The sequence below is a fragment of the Dasypus novemcinctus genome, chromosome 26 (assembly GCF_030445035.2).
Source record: "Dasypus novemcinctus isolate mDasNov1 chromosome 26, mDasNov1.1.hap2, whole genome shotgun sequence".
NCBI lineage: Eukaryota > Metazoa > Chordata > Mammalia > Cingulata > Dasypodidae > Dasypus > Dasypus novemcinctus.
Genome location: NC_080698.1, coordinates 30,061,582 through 30,081,924, shown reverse-complemented (window position 1 = coordinate 30,081,924; position 20,343 = coordinate 30,061,582). Strand labels below are relative to the sequence as shown.

Genomic DNA, 20,343 nt, shown 5'->3' with positions numbered 1-20,343 from the left:
CTGGTTCTTGCCTCAGTGCTCGAGCAAGTACTTCTAAGACAATGTTAAATAGGAGCGGAGACAGTGGGCATCCTTGTCTTGTTCCTGAGTTTAGAGGGAAGGAGTCTAGGATTTCTCCATTGTAAACAATATTGGCTTTAGGTTTTTCATATATACTCTTTATCATGTTCAAAAAATTCCCTTGTATTCCAATCTTTTGGAGTGTTTTTATCAAGAAAGGGTGCTGTATTTTGTCAAATGCTTTTTCTGCATCAATAGATATAATCATGTGATTTTTTCCCTTCAATCTGTTTATATGGTGTATTACGTTGATTGATTTTCTTATGTTGAACCATCCTTGCATACCTGGGATGAATCCCACTTGGTCGTGGTGTATAATACGTTTAATGTGTTGTTGAATACGATTAGCAAGTATTTTGTTAAGTATTTTTGCGTCTAGGTTCATTAGAGAAATTGGTCTGTAGTTTTCCTTTCTTGTGATGTCTTTGTTTGGCTTTGGTACTAGGGTAATGTTGGCATCATAGAAGGAGTTGGGTAATGTTCTTTCTGTTTCGATGTTTTGGAATAGTTTCAGCAGGATTGGTGTCAGTTCTTTCCGGAATGTTTTGTAGAATTCACCTGTGAAGCCATCTGGCCCTGGGCTCTTCTTAGTTGAGATTTTTAATAACTGATTCTATCTCTCTGCTTGTGATTGGTTTGTTAAGATCATCAATTTCTTCTTTTGTCAATATGGGCTGCTTATGTGTTTCTAGGAATTTGTCCATTTCCTCTAGATTGTCATTTTTGTTGGAATATAGTTTTTCAAAATATCCTCTTATGATAGTCTTTATTTCTGTGGGGTCAGTGGTGATATCGCCTTTCTCATTTCTTATTTTGTGTATTTGCATCTTCTCTCTTTTTTTCTTTGTTAGTGTTGCTAAAGGTTTGTCAATTTTGTTAATCTTCTCAAAAAACCAGCTCTTGGTCTTGTTTATCTGTTCAAGTGCTTTCTTATTTTCTATTTCATTTAGTTCTGCTCTTATCTTTGTTATTTCCTTCCTTCTTCTTCCTGTTGGGTTACTTTGTTGTTGTTTTTCTAATTCCTTCAAATGTGCAGTTAGTTCTTCAATTTTTGCTCTTTCTTCTTTTTTGATATATGAATTTATGGCTATAAACTTCCCTCTCAGTACTGCTTTTGCTGCATCCCATAAATTTTGGTATGTTGTGTTATCATTATCATTTGTTTCAAGATAGTCATTGATTTCTTTTGAGATTTCCTCTTTGACCCACTGTTTTTCTAAGAGTGTGCTGTTTAATTTCCAAATCGTGGTGTGAAATCTGGGCTTCTGTCCCTTGCAAATCTCCAGCTTGACTCCACTGTGGTCAGAGATAATGTTTTGTATGATTTCAATCTTTCTGAATTCGTTCAGCCTTTCTTTGTGGCCTAGCATATGATCTATCTTGGAGAATGATCCATGTGCGCTTGAGAAAAATGTATATCCTGCTGTGTTTGGGTGTAGCGATCTATATATGTCTATTAGATCGAGCTCCTCTAATATACTATTCAGATGTTTTGTTTCTTTGGTGATTTTCTTTTGAGATGTTCTGTCCAGAGTTGATAGTGGTGTATTAAAATCCCCCACTATAATTGTAGATGTATCTATTCTTTCACTTAGTTTTTCCAGTGTTTGCCTGACGTATTTAGAGGCACCCTTGTTAGGGGCATAGATATTTATGATTGTTCGATCTTCTTGACAGATTTTCCCTTTCACTAAAATGTAGTATCCTTCTTTGTCTCTCACAATTGTTTCACATTTAAAGTCTATTTTGTCTGATATTAATATAGCTACTCCTGCCTTTTTTTGGTTATTGTTAGCTTGTATGATTGTTTTCCAGCCATTCACTTTCAATCTCCATGCGTCTCTGGGTCTAAGATGTGTCTCTTGTAGACAGCATATGGATGGGTCATATTTCCTTATCCAATGTCCCAGTCTGAATCTTTTGATAGGTGAGTTTAATCCGTTGACATTCAGTGTTATTACTATCAAGGAATTATTTGTGTTAGCCATATTTTGATTGGATTTGTGTTTGTCATATTTTGTTTGTATATTTTTTTTTGTCTTTTTTGTTGTTGTTGTTGGTCTTATACTCTCCTCCAACTTTGCCTTTCCTGTTTTTTCCTTTCTTCCTGCAGAACTCCCTTTAGAATTTCTTGAAGGGGAGGTTTCTTGTTGGTATACTCTTTCAGTTTCTGTTTGTCTGCGAATATTTTGAACTCTCCATCATGTTTGAATGCTAGTTTAGCTGGATAGAGTATTCTTGGTTGGAAATTTTTTTCCTTTAGTACCTTGACTATATCATACCACTGTCTTCTTGCCTCCATGGTTTCAGAAGAGAAATCAGCACTTAATCTAATTGAGCTTCCCTTGTATGTGATGGTTTTCTTTTCTCTTGCTGCTTTTAGGATTTTCTCTTTGTCTTGAGCCTTGGATAATTTGACAAGTATATGTCTTGGGGTGGGCCTGTTGGGGTTTATGACTTGTGGAGTGCGCTGTGCTTCTTGGATATGTACATCTGTCTCTTTCAGTAGATTTGGGAAGTTTTCAGCCATTATTTCCTGCAACACTCCTTCTGACCCCTTTCCCTTCTCTTCACCTTCTGGAATGCCTATAATACGTATGTTTGAGCGTTTTGCATTGTAATTCAGGTCCCTAAATCCTAATTGGATTTTTTCTATCTTCTTATTAACCCCTTCTACTATCTGTTTGATTTCTGATGTACTGTCTTCCACATCACTAATTCTCTGCTCTGTCTCTTCTAGTCTGCTGATATTTGCTGCAAGTGTATTTTTGATTTCTTGAACTGTGGTGTTCATTCCCATCATATCTGTTATGTTTTTGCGTATGTCTGCAATTTCCCCTCCAAGTGATGTCTTCATGTTGTTAACCTCTTTCATTACTGCATCAAATTTGTCAGTGATAAATGTTCTGAGATCTTTCATTGCTTGTGCCAAGTTTTGCTCCCCTTCGTGATTATTGGTTTGTTGATTGGATTCAGCCATGTTTTCCTGATTATTGGTTTGGTTTGTAGATTTTTGTTGCTTTCTGGTCATCTCTTTATTTTGACGAATTTAATCAGTTCCTTAGCTTCTTTGTCTGCTCTTGGAGGTTAATTAGTTGTTATTTTTGCATAGGTGTTATATCTTCTCTTTGTCACTTTTTTCTTCTTATTCTAGTTACTTGTTGTTTGTTAAGCTCACTTTAGAGGAAAGTATTAGTGTTGGGGAAAGGCAATTGTGTAAGCAAGGGAAAAATGTAAAGTAGTATTGGTGATGTATGTTAACAAAGCAAGAATATGAGATCTGGGAGGATGGAGGTTAGATTCGTGTAGATTGTATAGAGTTATAGCTGTAGGTAGAGTACCTTTTATGAAGTAGATGACTGAATATGGGAGGAATATGGTATGAACTACAAAGCTATTGTTTTCATGAGAGAGGGAAAAAGAAAAGAAAGGTAATAGTTTCAAGAGTGGATAACAGACCGAAAACAGAACAAAGGTATTAGAAATTAAGAGTTAGACACTTTGTGGATCAAAGAACGGGAGGTGGGGGGTGGAATATAGGAGAGACAGTAGATGATAGTGGATATCAAGATGCAGGGGAAAGGGGATAGTGTAGGTAGCCTAAATCAGTTCACACAGAAATGAGACAGTGGAGGATGGGAAAACCCCAGCAAATGTGAGGTGTTCCCTGTAGCACCTATTGTATACTTGAATTAAAATAAAATAAGTGGAAGATGAGGGACAAGAGGGAAAGAGAAAACCGAAAAACAAAAAAACTAATTATAATAAAGAAAAAAAGAAAGACAAGAAGAAAGGAAGAAAGAAAAAGTGGATGGGCAAACGGTGGGGAACGGATAGGGGGAAGAGAGATACAGGTATACACGTGTCACAATTGCAACACTATCTAAAACAACAACTTCCCCCCGCTTTGCCCTAAAACCCCCCGTCTGTCTGCCCAAATGGGTCTGCAAGCACCTCCCTTCCCACAAACCCCCAATAGGCCGCCCAGGGCCCACGAACTCCCCAGTACTGCAGATGCTCCAAAAAAAAAAAACAAAGAACCGAAACCCCTCCGCAGGCCCGGCTCCGCCCGCCGCTGCCCGCCGCGGAGGCCTGGACCGGCTCTGCCCGGCTCCTTACGCTGCTGCGGCCTGGCCTGGCTCCGCCCGGCTCCGCTCGCTACAGCGGCCCAGCCAGCTCCCGCGTCCACCTCTCGCCGCCGCGTCCTGGACCGGCCCCGCCTGGCTCCGTATGCCGCCGCGGCCGGGCCCGGCTACGCCCGGCTCCGCTCGCTACAGCAGCCCAGGCCCGGCTCCGGCGTCCGCCTCTCGCCGCCGCAGCCTGCACCGGCCCCACCCGGCTCCGTACGCCACCGCGGCCCGGCCCGGCTACGCCCGGCTCCGCTCGCTACAGCGGCCCAGGCCCGGCTCCGGCGTCCGCCGCCGTGGCCTGAACCGGCCCCGCCCGGCTCTGCACGCCACCGCGGCCCGGCTCGGCCCGGCTCGGCCCCGCGCGGCCCCGCTCGCCGCAGGCGCAGCCCGGCCTGGCTCCGGCGTCCGCCGCTGCGGCCCGGCCTGGCTCAGCCCCACCGAGCGTGGCTAGATGCCTCGTCTCCGCCTACCCAAGGAGGGAATCCTCTACAGGTAGCTGGGATCTCCGTGTATATTTCACAGACGGATCCTCTCTGTTACCTTCCCTCCAAATCGATGTCCAGACACCTCCGGACCAGCAAAAATCCCGAAACAATCCGGTCCCAAAGAGTCTCCAACGCCGCCCAGCCGATTCCCTGCAGAAGACCCTAACAGGGATGTTCACTCAGCCGCCATCTTGCCCCCTCCTTTGAAACATTAAATTTCTATGCTCCATCCTCCTTAAAATATGAACACCATAAACATTTAAATTAGGTTACACTTTGCAACATCTTTTTAAAATCTACATTTCAAAGTTTTTGGGAAGTAACCCACAAAGTAGGAAAGTTCTGAAAAAAATTTTTTTTTACATAGGGAAAATATCATTACAATGGAGTTACTTTTTCCTAACAGTGTGAAGGAATGTTTTGATTTCCATTAACAACTTAGATGTGTTTCTTCAGTGTTTTGTTTTATATTTTCATTTTTTGTGAGTGTTCTCTTGGGATTAGTCTTACTCATCAAGACTGAAGAGGTGCCTCTCTTTATTTTTCACTGCATTTCAAGAAGAAAAATTTGAAGACATGTTTTTTAACCCTGAAGATAACCTCTCTTATATAAAAACAGAACAATGAAAACATATGGTTCATAATTAAAGTACATCTGTGAATCAAACTATTTAAAAAGTTAAATTGCTAGAGTCAATATTTGAACTGTGTAGGCACACATGTGCTTTGATGAGGAGAATACATAGACATACAAGGAAAATGAATATCAATTAATAGCAACAATAAATCATTAAATAAATTTACATTTAAATAAATAATTAATGTTAATAATATTTCAGAGCATAATCTAAGGACTGGTATTGGCAGGTCACTACAGGATGGGCTGCTCCAGTATGTATCATCTGGACTTACTTGGTCCCTTTGAGTTTAAAATTGCACCTTTCACCATGAAGTAGGGGAACATGGGTAAGGTAAAGTATGTAATTAATAGAGCTTTGAATCCTTTCAAGGTTTAAAATGTACAGCTCTCTCCACTGTCTTGTTTTTGCTTCTCTAAAGATAGACTTGTGAATTCTTAGTTGACTTACGTGCAGCTTACATGGGTGCAGAATATTTTATTTACATACTTGAAATGGATACGCACATTAGAACAGGTACGTCCTCTGCTTTCCAAACCAACTGCCACAGCTATTCATTTTTCTTGTACACTTGGCTGTCTGGGTTGAACTCAGCCACCCAAGGCACTAGCAAAAAGTGTGCTCCAGTCTCTAGTAATGTGATTAGATTCATTGCACAATACTTCTCTGATGCCAGAAAATGTCTAGAGTGCTTTTACAATATACTTGATAGTTTTAAAATATACTCCATAGAGGCCAAATAAAAGCAAGTTACATGAATGTACTGTATTAACATAAGGTGTTAATAATAGGATGGTATATGGGAACTCTGTATTTTATGCATGATTTTTCTGTAAACCTACAACTTTTATAATGAAAAAAAGCAAGTCACAAAGTTTACCAAAAAACTGTCATTAGTTCTCTTCCTCCCTCCCTCTCTCTCCCTCCCTCCCTCCCTCTCTCCCCATCCCTTCCTCTCTCCCTCCCTCCCTCTCTCTCTCTCTCTTTCTTTCTTTCCTCTTATAGTCTGTCTCTCAAAGAGTTTCCTAGTTGGCACTCTTGGAATTTCACGTATTTAAAATGCGAAATAATTTGACATGTTATTTTATTTTCCTTTTCGAGTATGGAACAGGCTCACCTTCAACATTTGGAATAGGGAATGGAGAGTTGGCCGAAAATATATCAACTATGTGTTTTGAACAAATGCCATGATTGGATTCCAGTTGTACCAGAAATAATTCAGAGTAGCTTAAACAAACTAACTTGTAAGGGCATCTTCAAATTACTTGGTAAAAAAATTTTCAAGCAAAATGTAATGACAGAGAAAACTGACATTCCCACTTTATCAGCTAATTAAAATGGTTCCTGTGGGTAAATGGCATGAATAGGGTTCATTTCTGAGTGCTCTCTTCTGGAGGTGGTTCATTGAAATGAAATACAATAATCCATACTGAGCTTCTGGTGAGCATGCAGATGCATATTAACAAGATGGGGTGATTCAGAAGGTTCAGAAATCCCGCCCGGTCACAGCCCCAGGCTGTATGGCCATTTATTGATTAGTGGTCAATGTAGGCAAGCAAATTTGACAGGCAAAACCCCTCCACTTATTTTAGATGTGAAAAAAACATTTGTTTTTTTTTACAGTATCATGTGACACATTTGTTTTCTCATCACAAAGCTGTTAGGAACCAGTTTTATTTATAGTTAAGATGACACTGAGAAGAAGAATCAAGTTAAGACCCATAATACCAAGGGTGGAATCCAAGATGCCCTTTTAAATTAGTTACACTTTTGGTAGACTAAAATTACACATATTGGAATTTATAGCTGGTGGAGTTTGCTTTAAGAAGTACCTAATATAATAAAATACACATACACATATATCAGGGCTGATAGTCCTATGGTACACACACACACACACACAAACACACACACACCTGACTGTACTGGTTTTTAAGGAACAGACCCACTTTCGCTACTGTTTTAAACGCCTGAAGAACTTCCCCTTTCATGATTCCCAGACCTTCCTACGATCCAGCATCTACAGGGTTAATGACTGTTCTAACTGAACTGCTGTACCTGCTGCAGTATCACAGGTACCAAGTCTGAGGGGTTGGTTAATCTCACCTACAGGTTGCTCTCTATTTTGAAGATCACTCTTGATTTAACCAGAGAAATCAAGGAATGATGATTAATTTCACAAAAACCTTTCCACTTCCCTAAAAGATCATCAAAGAATTCCTTTAAAAAAAAAAAACATTTAGAAAATGGTTGAACTTAAATGCCACACTTTTAGGCAAACCATCTGGATGAATTAGGCAAGACCCTTATTGTATATTCTATGCTGGGTACAGTAGATGCTGGCTGAATTATCCAAATCCTTAACTCACTGCGTCTCTTTGCTGTGGCCATGGTGCCCTAGCTTTGTTTGTGAGTAACAGAAACACTAAACTGCTCAGTGTGGGAAAAGACATGTTCAGTCTTGCTGATGGAGAGACACTGATCTGCATAGTTAAGAATGTCTGCTGTCAAGGAGAATCTTCAACTGCAAGCAAAACAATCCAGTCCTCTGCCCCATCATATCTAGGTCCCTTCTCAGCCTGAAGCAGTCAGAGTGGACATTGTCCCCAATCCCTCAAGACTGAGGAATGAACAAAAATAAGGGAGAAGTATAACCACTGACTAAAGTAGATTCGTTGTTTTTGTAGGTATTATCTTGTGTTAACTGAGTAACTTATAACAATGATTTTAAAAATAAATTTTAAAATAAAAAATAACTAACTTGAGGGTAAGATATAGTCTACCTTAATTAAAACTGTATCCTTAATGCCTAGCAAACTGCTAACTTAACATGTATTGTTAAATGAATCAAAATTAAACTTTGTAAAAATTTTAAAACATTAAAAATGAAAAACAAAATTTTTTAAAAAGTCTGCTCTCAGGGAAATGACTCCTTCTCTCCTATACAAGCTTTCCTAGGAGCTGTTTGTACAACACAAAGGCAAGTAGCACTGATTGTAACATGCATTAAATATTTGAAATAAATGAACTTACTCTTGTGGTCTTAATTTTATTGCCGGTAGCGCACATCCATCCGGAATTATCAGGTAGTGTCTTACATTCTTCTCCTTCTAGGCAAGGTTCCATTTCACACCACCATTTCCCAATCACTATGGAGGCTGTGGGAAAAACAGGAAACAAATGTTTTCAATTCATCCAAACAACCTGGGCACGGGGACTTTTGTCCCTCTGCAAATATTAATGCTTTTTTTTTTTTTTTTTTTTTAACAAATGTGATGGGAGTTGGACCTAAATGCAAAAGAGCAAGCATGACATTTATTGCACTTTCTTCCATCTGACCACTACAATGTACTCCCTCCTTTGAACCCTGAATTTGGGATTAAGCAACCCTGGGTTTCAATTTGGATTCTGAATCTGATTAACTGTAACTGTAGGTAGTGACATTACCTTTCTGAGTCTATTTTTCTCATTCATTAAATAGAGACAACAATACTTACCTTATATGAGATAACATGAGATACAATGATTGGGACATTGTAGGGTCTCAACAAGTGTTTGGTTTCATCTTAGCAAGATATTTTAAATATGTCCTTATTATAGTACTATTTGGTATGACATTTTCTTCCACTAGAAGAAACCACAGGTGCATGAGAATAATCTCAGCTGCCAGCTGGCGCTTCGGGGATGGAGATGCACTGCAGACAAATATTCAACATTATTTCCCCAAGGGTTATCACTGCACAATGGCTCTTTTATAGTTATTTCTTGTATCAGCAACTTTTCATGAATTCATATTCATTCCAGTTTATTTTTCTTCCTCTGGATTCTATAATCATTGGTTCAAGAAAGGAGTCATCGGTCTCAGCCAAGAACCCTATTTCTTTATTTCCTCCCAATGAAATGCCTAATTCATGCTTGGTATGTTAATGATTTTTGAAACATATTCTTTAACCTTCCATGACTGGCTAAGAAACTCAATTAAAAATAAGATCTTAATTTATAAGTTTCACCATTCCATTTAATTATATAACTTGGTTTAACCATGCAGCACCTTGTCCAAAATCTCATTGTATTTTAACACCATATGGAATGGGAAGACTTACTTTTTGTATCCTGAGGAACTTTTGTGTTAGTTTTCTTAGATCATGAACTTTGTACTATTTCTTTTCAGTGATGGGAACAAAAGAGCTAAATGCTTTTCAGTTTATCTACCCAGGGTTAATGGCCCAGTATCTAGGGCCCTTGAGAATTTCAAAGGCCTACTAAAAGTCTTAAGACCTTTCCGAATTTTTCTTAGGTTCAGAATGACTGAACTGACCAAAAGTATAAAAGAAAAGCTGCCAAAAAAAAAAAAAGGAAAAGAAAAATCAAGAGTAATAGTAAATGAACATATGTATTTATAATTAAAACTTAATTTAATATGGGCCATGGTTTCTTTTTAATGTTTTATATGATGTGGATGGAGTTTTCAAAAGGTAAACTCTGCTAAAGCAGCCCTAATTTTGGTGGTGATATCAAGGATCACCACAATTGAAAGCCAGCAATGATTTAGTGTATGTATCTATAGAACACTTTTCTTGATAATGAGATTTTATAAAACCAGTGACTAGGTTCACTTAATACAAACAAGAAGCTCCTCACCTTCCTTAATGCCCTGAGTGAAAAATTATTTCTGCATAAGCATCAGTAATTTCTGTAGCTCCTCAAAGCATTGGTGCTTTATAAAGCTACCATGGCTTCTCCATTCAAAATCTTCCAAAGGTCTCCAGTGTTCCTTTTATGATACTTTCCAACTGGCTGTTTTCACATGGACCAGAGTAAGTATTTAAATAATTCTAATTATTTAAATATTCACACTATTCTCCCCACTCACTCACCCCTACTCATGCCCCAAGGACAACATCTGCTAATCTCAGAGGATTAATATTAAAATGAAATGGAGTGAACTCTGTAGCAAAGTAGGAACACATTGAAATACTCCATCTGCCAGTATTCACTAGAGGGATTAGATCGCTAACTTAAAATAAGTATGGTTTGAACATTGGGACATCTGCATTTAGTCTTTCCTTCTTCTATACTTTCCTTACTTCACTCTTTTACAGCTCAGTGTTCCTCAAGTTTCACTTTGAGTAAAAATTACTGTGCAGGATCATCTATGTAAAATCATGCATACTCTATTATATTTAAATTTAAGGAATTTTTGAAGATAATTTTGTCTATATTTGATTTTTGTCTTATATGTAGACCAGCCTAAATCACATAAAATGCAACCCCACTGCATAAGACGAGCAAGTATAGGAAGTAAAATTTTGTACCTAGCTCTATTCCATATTCAAGCCAAGATGATATATAGGTAAAATACGGTAATGCCAGAAAACATAGGTCCTCCACAGAGTACAGAATGATCAGGAGGGCTTTAATTTTTTTCTTTTTAATGGAAGGGCGCTGTGTTGGGGCATGGATTTGGGGCTAATTCTAGTCATGGGTAAAACAGGACTTATTTACAGGAATGGGTAGGTGACAATATCAAGTAAGAAAAGCAAGTTTTGGCAGCAAGAAAAGCAAATATACTATTGAAAAGGAACAAAAATAAATTGTAAAACTTCTGGTAATGCAAGATAAAAATCAGAGATCGGTGGTGGCTACTGAAAACCTACAGTCTGAAAGTCCCTTTCAGCTAGCACTTAATCAGAAACAGACGGGTCATATTTACCACCATGCCTGACATCTGTCCCCTTAAAGCCCACCTAATATTTCAATATGGCTGCCCTGAATGGAAGCCATCTGATCTAAGCTCCTAGGGAAAATCGCTTTTTTTTCCTTCTCTTCAGCATTTTGTCAAGGATTTTTTTCACAGAGGAACATGAATAATGGACAACTGCCAGGCAGGTCAGCCATTAGCATCTTTACCTGCTCTTAAAAGGACCTGTGCCCTCTTCTTTTTTAGGTTGCTCTCTGCCCTCTCAGAGCTGACCGACTTTGTGCAAGCTAACAAAGCTGGTTCCCTCTCCTCTCAAGTATTCATATTTCCTAAATGAAAATGTAGACGGCAGAAAAAAGGATATGTCTTAAAATCCACATATCACCTTTAATTCAAGGTTGTGAAGATTCACTGGTTCATAGGGGAAAGAAAAGGCTTTCTAAGAATAAAAATGTCCTCAGACATGCCTTTACTTTCTAAAAATTCATAATACTCCTAAATAAAGTCTGATGATTTGGTACTATCCTCTGGCTTATTAGAATCTAGTTCATTTCCCTGGTATTGCTTTTCTAAAGATGTTATTAAATCAATTTTGTTTCTGATGTATATATTATGAAGTCATGCTAATGTATAGCCCTTAATATCCTAGCTCAGGCTACACTCTCTGATTTTTCTCATAAACTCTAGCCATAGGAATAAGCTTATATTTTCCACAACATCTTTTAAAAAAATCATTCTCTCATCTCCCAAATTATAAATTTATTCAATAATCTGAATAAACGTTCAGATTATTGGAAGGGGAATGATCAATTAGGTTTAATAAAATGAACTGATATTAATGCCATTTAACTTAAAATTTTTTTTCTTTTGGTGATTCTCATAATATCAAAATGTAAATATAAATACTTCTTAAATATCTTATAATGAATAAAATAATAAAAATGATAACTTAAACATTTACTGAGTGCCTCTTATGTGTTTCTATGTTAAGCACTTTAAATGAGTTACCTCAATCTTTACAGCAACACTAAGAGGTGGGTATTATCAGCATTGAATTGTATAGATTAGGAACCTGGAGCCCAGAGAGGTTATTTAACTTTCCCAAGCTCACACAGATAGGAAGTGAAGGAATTAACACTAGAATCCAGGCCTGATTAACCACAAAATCCATGTTTTTCATAATTATAATGTTACCTTACTCTAGCTTTGTGTTCAATATGAAAAAAAAAACCTTAAAAAGTATTTATTGACTGTTCAGTGAATAAATCTCAATAATAATAAATAAATCTCAATAATAAATCAGTGAATAAATCTTTCCTGTTTTCTATTTAAAATAAATTGTGTATCAAACACAAACTCTTGTGGAAAACAAAAATATTTAATTTCTTATGAAACTAAGTTACCTTAAAAAGTAATTTAGGCAAGAAGAAGTTTATCACACTTGTTTCTTCCTGGTCTGAGCTACACACTGCTTGATGCTCACTAGTTACATGGCATTTTAATAAAAATTTCCACAAGTGGACAATTTTTGAAGCTATTGGAAACTTGTGAGGTAGATGCATAACTGCGACAAGGACTTTTTATCCCTAATAAGAATTGAGTTCATTAAATATTGGCCATAAAAAGCAACTATCTGTTATCTGTGGTGATAATGGAAGGGGATTTTCAGGTCCCCTTTTACCCTGAGGTTCTGGGATTCTGCTCGACAGCTGTGTCACATTCAGGAAAACATCTGGTCTTCAATGCTTTCAAGAATGTTCATCTTTCCTTGGGAGATTCTTAAAATGACTAAAGCCACTGTAATCATGAGTCTTCTTTTCTCTCTTATACCAGACTGTAATGCTGTAGTGGAAAAGAGAGACTATACAATAGAATCAGCCCATCTTTCAGCAATAAATCAAAAATAGATCAGAAATCCTATTTCAGTTGTGAGATATTTTCTGTGGAAATAGAGCAAAATAATAATAAGGCATGGGTTTAAATAAATGCAGTGCATTAACACCACACTGCCTAAGAAGTGAAATTCCTTTTTATTATTTGAGTAGGTATAGTTTGATTATTAATTCGGCAAGTGTTTATTGAGCAATTAATAGTTAAAACACTACATTATTTACTGAGAGTGATTACATGGTGGTCATGACATGGTCTCTGCCATCAAGGAGCTCATAGTTTAGTTCAGAGTTTCTCAATGGGGGTGTTGTTGGCATCTGAGGTAGGGCAAACTGTAGTGTGTCCCAAGGAAATCATGGATTATAGCCAGTAAGCATAAAGGAGCAAAGTGACCCTCCAGCAGCAGATCTGCTATTGTGCTAGAAGAACAGGTTCATGGTCGGAGTAGGAAGAGAAAACCGAATAAGGCTGTGGAAGGGCTTTGAAGTAAAAAGCTTGTGCTTCTTTTGTTTTTGTTTTTCCTGCAGGGAAGAGGGAGTCATTGAAGATGCTAGAATCTATGAGGAAAGGGAACACATGATGAGAGAGGTGGTTGGAATGATTACTTTGGCAGTGGTGTGCAAGGTGGCCGGCAGAAGGAAGAAGCAAGCGGCAGCAATGCCAGTGAAGCACACGGGCCTGAGACACAGGGAGGGAGAAGCTTGAAATTTGGAGGCCTGAGCTAGAATTGTGGAGAAGGAGGGCACTGAATGTGATGTTAAGAAGAATGGGGGATACATTGCAGTCAGTGACTCAGCCATAATAACTTCAACTCTGACCATGTTGGACTTTAATTATGGAGGAGCTCAAGAAAGGTTAGAAATTTTTGAGTAAACGAACGAATAAAACATAAACCAAAAAAGGGAAAGGAAAAAAAATGGTGCCTATCTCCAAGAGCTGTGAGGATTACATGAAGAAATTCATTTAAAACACCTAGCAGACGGTCTGGCATCCATAAATGTTAAATAAATATTAGCTATCATCAGACTCATCACTGTCATCACGATTTTTATTACTTTACAAAACAAAACCACTCCAAAACGAAAAAGGCAGTGCTTCACAAAGTTAGAGAGTAAACCATTATTCTTCCATATTACACTAAACTCCCAACTTGCTTCTGTGACTTATGAGAGTTTGAGCATAAATTAAGTGGTTAAACATATGATTGCATTCGTGTTCTCAGAAGTAGGTTATAAGTACATCAATCAGCGCAAGTTTTCAAGCTCATTTTTGTGCAACCTGTCACACAATTTAAAGCAAAGACTGGAACTCCATTAGAAGAATGGGACAGCCCGTGTGCCTCCTTCTTTGCACAGGTTTTTGGAACAGTTATTACAATGCTCCGTTTCAAAAGACCTGCATCGACTCGTTGTGTATTACTGTCTTTATCAAAGCACACAGAAAATTAAAGGCATTGAAAATCTTTCTTACAGTCATTGCAAGCTTCCCCTTTCCTATGAGAAGATGTTTAAAGACAGAATTCAATTTGGAGACATATGATGGTTATGATCCTAAACGCTTGAGTACTTGATAGAGGGAACTGGGTTTAGATTTTAACTCCACCACTTACTAGCACTGTGGCTTGGAAAGGTTGTTTAGTTCAAGCCTCACATTACTTATAAGTGGAGACAATAAAAATCACAATTGGATACTGTGAAATTTAGATGAGATAATGTAAATAAGGCACTTAGCATATTACCCAATAAACTTTGGGTTTATCACTACTATTTTTCCTGTGTCCTCTATCTAGCTATGCATGGATGAATGCAATGACCTTCACAGACAGTTTATGCCTAACCTTAATGGAAGTTTATACTAGTTCTGGGATGCATATATTTCCTTTTTTATAGATTAAATCATATTTATTTTTAGCCTCCACAATATATTTCAAAGACATACATGTGTGGTGATGAGGAGACTGATTAGCATTGTATTCTTTCTACAAATGTTATTTTAGAGCTTCTTAGACTGAGGCAGTTTTATCTTGGTGAGGTTGAAGGTGAGGATGTGGATTGTGGAATGGGCAGTACTTGAAGCCATAAGGTAAGTGTGGCACAGCTTCCTTAAGCAGTGATTTTCCTTGAAGATATTTGGATACAAAAATGACCTTTTATTCATCCAAAAGCTCTTCACTGAATGCTTTGCTGGACATAAAACAAAAAGACTCAGGTCCTATCCTAAAGGATATATAGTACATGTATATATCTTGTGAGAGATATACAGTACATGTACACATCGACTATAAATACTGACAAATAGGGGTACATAAAAATACAAGGTGCTATAGGAAAAGTAAGTGAACCAATTTAGATAGAGTCATGGTGGTAAAAGACATCTTCATTGCTAAGGTAATATAACAACTAAGTATTTACAAATATTGTTTTTATATTAAAACAAATAAGTATATAGATATGAGGCAAAAGGCTAGCTTCACAATACTTTTAATATAAGACACAGAACATCAAGAAATCTTTCACTTGTCATGGGCTGCTCCAAACTGTCTCATCAGACCTCAGGAGGTAGAGTTCCTAATTTTCTGACAAAAAAATTGACTACTCTGGTGAGTGGAAATTTTCAGAAACTTTTTGCCAACTCAAGGGAGCTCTCCTTATTCCTGCCAATAATAATACTCCTCTTCCTGGGTGGTCACCACTATGGGTCTCCAGCATAATCTGCACTTTCAATATACATGATAACTTTATCCTTTAGTCTACTTATAAACAGGAGGTTGCTCTTGTGTCCACTAGATGGTTTATTTTAATATTATGTTTAGCCATGTTTTTTCATTTGTGTAGGAACATAATTTATGATATATAGTGAAGAAAAAAAAAGCAAAGACCTATGCTTAAATTTCCTTCTGTATATCCCCTGCATTCTCAAATGAAGCATTCTCTGTTTAAAATATTTTAGCTGTGAACCTGACGTTAGCATCAGAGTATAATTTGTAATTTTGTTGCAGCAAAAATGTGTTTTTTTTTTCCTTTTTTTTTTCATCAATGTAGCTTCAAGTTTATTTTGCATTTGGTGTGGGGTAAAAGGGTACAGGGGTCAGGGAAGCTCACTGGGTGGCTTGGAGAGTGGAGTAGGGTTCCCTCAAGCTCCTTTTTGGTGTTTTGCTTTTTAAATGTGAAAAGAATCAACCTACTTCAGCCTCCTGCAGCCCACCTGGTCTGTGGGGCAGGGCGATCTCTGACCCCGCGCCTGCAGAAGTGTGGTGGCCGGGGAGGCTGGGGGTGGCAGTGGCAGGGTCTTGCCGGAGGGAGGGTCGGGGGCTGGCTTTGCCTTGCTGGCCGCCAGGCTGCTTCCTCCCTGGGTCACAGGTGATCGTGCCGCTGGAGGCCTGGGGAGATTCCGAGTGGCCTGAGGACTCCAACACAGTGGCCGTCCAAGGGAAGGTGAACGTCCCGAAGAAGCTTGCTCACGAGTGACCCGCGTCAGTCTGGGGAGACTGGGGTGCTGGGGGATGGCTTCCCCAGAGTAGTAGCGCTTCTGCAGGAGCTGATCCTGCAACCCAGGCGGCGCCGGGGGTGTCGTGGGGTCCACCAGCGAGCCGCTGGAGGGATGGCTGCCACGCTTTTCCAGGGGTGTGGTTGGAAACCCGGGCTGCCTCGCTCCTCCAGGGGCGCTGTTGGAAACCTGGGCGGCGACTCCTCGCGGGCCTCGAGCCAGATCACCAGGGTAAAATGAGCCCATTTGCAGACGAGACCTCGCCATCACGGAGAACCCACGTGCGGGCTCACAAACGTTTTTGATGTTCTAATTTTTGCTAACGGTAGATACAATTAGGTTTTTATTTTCCTAATTCTAAAAGTAATAATATTCTTTCTTGAAAAAAAAAAGCGCAGATAATTATCTAAGGCAAAATAAATACCGGTAATCCCACCAGGCAGAGGCATGCTGTTACATTTGGGAACATGTTTTTCCCAAACTTTTCTCTCTGATTATTCTTGACACAGCATCCAGTGTGATCTTTTAAAATGCAAACCATTTCGTATCATCTCCCTGCCTAAAACCCTCTAAAGGTTTCCCCTCATATAGAAACTCCTTGCTATGGCCTTCAAAGTCCTACACTGTTTGGCTCCTGCATTGCTCCAACCACATGTTCTACTACCTCTTACTTTACTGACAACCTGTAAATCTCTTTTCTAATTCAACCTCACCCTCTCTGGAGGGCTTGATCTTCCAGAATTCACAGGCACCACACCCTGCCTTTAACCAGCCAGGCTTCAATTCAAAGGTACCTGCTCTGAACAGGCTTTCCTGACAACCTAAGTACAATATATTCACAACCTCTTGATCCTGCCACTTCCCCCTCACATCCTGCTTTAATTTTATTAAAAGTACATATTACTCCCTTAATTCACACAATTTAAAAAATTTACCTGGATTTCTGTCTTTTCTCCCTACTAGATTTTAAGTTACAGGAAGGTAAACCCTTTGCATTCCCTAGAGGTTAGAACAGTGTTGATACATAGTAGGTGCTGAATGGATATTTTCTAAGTGGTTGAATACAATCATACACATATTTTTTTCATAAAAAATTAAGATCATACCATACATGCTCTCTTGTACCCTACTTTAACACCTAACACTGAGTCATAAATATTTTTCCATGCCTATAATAAATAGTTATGCATCATTTTAATGCGTGCATAGTAATCTACTGTAGGTCTATGTCTTAATTTATTAAACGGATCCCCCATAGAAAATTTAAGGCATTTTCTCTTGTTCTTGGCTGCTTGTTTGCTATTAGAAGGGATGCTTATAGGAACATGCATATATATTTGCAAATGTATTTAATTATTTCCTCAGGACAAATTCCAAGAAGTGGAATTGCTGAATCAAATGGTAAAAAGATGTTTGGTACTTCTGATATCTATCTATCTATCTATCTATCTATCTATCTATCTATCTATCTATCTATCTATCTATCTATCTATCCATCCATCCATCTATCTATCTACCATTAAATTGTCTATAGCAAGATCTTACTGCTACTTTCCACCAGAAGTATCCTTTCTTTAGACACATTCTCTAGCCATGATTACAATTGTTATTGATTTTAGTGAGGCATGGATTTTATTTGTCTTTTAGGGGTGCAGAAACATGTTGCTTATTAAGCTAGATTCATGCCATCTTGAATATGTACATAGTAGGCATAATAAAGTATTAAAACCTCAATTTCTTTGAGAATAATTCCTCCTGAGAGGACTGCAACAGAATGAAGAGACAATAAAGAGGTCAAGGAGATAAGGGCTCTAAGCCAGGAAATCTCTATAGGAGATTCCTTAGTGTAAACGGACATTTCTTGGATGCCCCTATTAAACTTGATGTACCTACTGCACACGTATCTCTTAGGTTTAGCCAACTGTGTGGATGATTTTGCTAGTAAAGAAGAGAAAACACATGTATGTTTGTCCCTCTAGAAGTCTGTGTTTCTGTGGCTGCCTCTTCTATTTGATCCATTTACTACATGGCAATGAAATGGGGGAGGGATGATGTTTCCTGGGTGTGGGTGTTCAGAAGAGCTCTGAAAGGGCTCTAAATTTTAAACATTAAAAAAAAAAAATCACAAGCAATTTTTAAGGCACAGGTACAACTATAATTTTTGAATGATAGCTCTCTGTGTTCGTATAACTTTAGAAATGGCTCCATGAAGGAATATATTTGCATACAAGTATTTTCTCAATTTTAAAAATACTTTATGAGTGCATTACTAGATTCCATAATATAGGTTTTACTAGAATTGCTGCATATTTACCATAATCAAATAATGTCAGGTAAGTGCCCTTTCCTCTTTTCATGTGTAAAATAATCACTTTCATAGTTATTGATATACTAAAATATCACTTCTAGTTGATTCTGCTTTGCAACTGATCCTAAATATTAAATTATGCCCTGAAAATTCTTGGCACCTTGTTCGTTTGCAAAACTAGTGTTTGCAATCTTGGCAGTAATGGGAAAGTTGTACACTGATTGTAAGGTCTTTCATTTTAATCTCACTCCTACTAGAGAAGATTGATATAAATAAAATTTAAATAGAAAACACATTTCAGATACCAGCAGTGAAAAAGACTTTGTCGGCCTAATGAAATGGTATCAATTTTCTCTGCTTTATTCAATAAATTGTGAGTCATTTTCTAAATGGATTAGATTAAAGGAAAATTCAAACTCCTAGTGAGATGCTCTTGGAGCTGATGGGGACTTTAGACAAGGGAGAAAGAACAGGGCACGTGAAGCTTCTTTAGTCCATTTCAGATCTATAAAAATTGATACCAAGTAGGAGAGAAGTATCTCTAACCCTGAATTTACTTATTTCCTTAGAAGTCAAGTCCTGTGGAACTGAACAAGACACATTATTTCTCTGATTTCCTTAGGATGTCATGGGTGGCTGAGTGAATTCCAGCTTAGAACATGGAACTCTTGGTGGAAGGTACCAGCAGTCCTGGAGGAGAAGTGGGAGGCTCTCAGTGCTTTATATCTTGTCTCCCAGACATTGTGTATGTGTTAAGCAGATGTTTCATGAAAGAACAGAACCACATGCTCTAATGCTAGCGTGCTGATGCAGTCTTCAGGGGAGACTTTGATGTTATCAGGTTTATTGTAGTTTAACTTGTCTTTAGAAAACATACCTTGACTTTCATGTGAGGATGAAACATGTAAACCTTGATTATAGAAACTCTTGGATCTGATTTAATTTGTGTGTGTCTGAGTGTGTGTGTATATATGTGTTTGAAACGACATTTTGATAATTGGTAATTTTCATAATTTGGTAAGAAGTACCTGTTATTGCTCTGCATCTGCCTTTGGCCCTTGACAAATGGAAAATGTCAGTCAACTGCTTTCCCTTTTCCCCCCCATATACAATGCCACACAACTACCATGGTTATTTTTTGCGGAGTTGACTGTGTAACCTGGAAGAGTTTGGCTTAACATTTCTTAGAGTATTTATAGACAATATGTTTTCCGTTTAGCATAACTTATTACGAGCTATACAAAAAGCACTCTGGAGTTTTCACTTAGGAGTTTTAAAGAAAATTAGGAAATGAGAGATACTATAAATCATTTTTAAATACTTAATTTCAATAATACCAATACTTTACCTTTAAACTACCAGAATGAACCTTTGAAAGTGCCAGTGTATGTGGAAAAAGAAAATTCATAATCTTGGCTCATGTAACTTATTTTGCTTATGTCAATGATGTCTTCAGGAAAATAAGAAAATCAAAGGAGACCAGGGATATAAATGCAGCAATATTTCAGGTCAGTCATTTGCAAAAAGTTCAGAATCATAGTTCTTCTTGGAGCCAAATGTCCCCTACTTTGCTGACTAACTTTCACAGCTCTAAATTCAGCTGAATTGGAAGCAGGATGTAATACATTCCCAAAGCCCAATAGCA

The 20,343-nt window shown here is 38.1% G+C and overlaps 1 protein-coding gene across 3 annotated transcripts in view; it reads right to left on the bottom strand.

Moving 5' to 3' along the window:
• Window positions 1–20,343, bottom strand: part of TAFA1 (TAFA chemokine like family member 1) — a 631,521-nt gene that overhangs the window by 10,556 nt on the left and 600,622 nt on the right. For all 3 annotated transcript variants that reach the window (XM_058288984.1, XM_058288985.1, XM_058288983.1), the window contains exon 4: window positions 8,347–8,471. In XM_058288984.1, coding sequence (XP_058144967.1) covers window positions 8,347–8,471 — 125 coding nt within the window. The remainder of the gene's footprint in view (window positions 1–8,346; window positions 8,472–20,343) is intronic.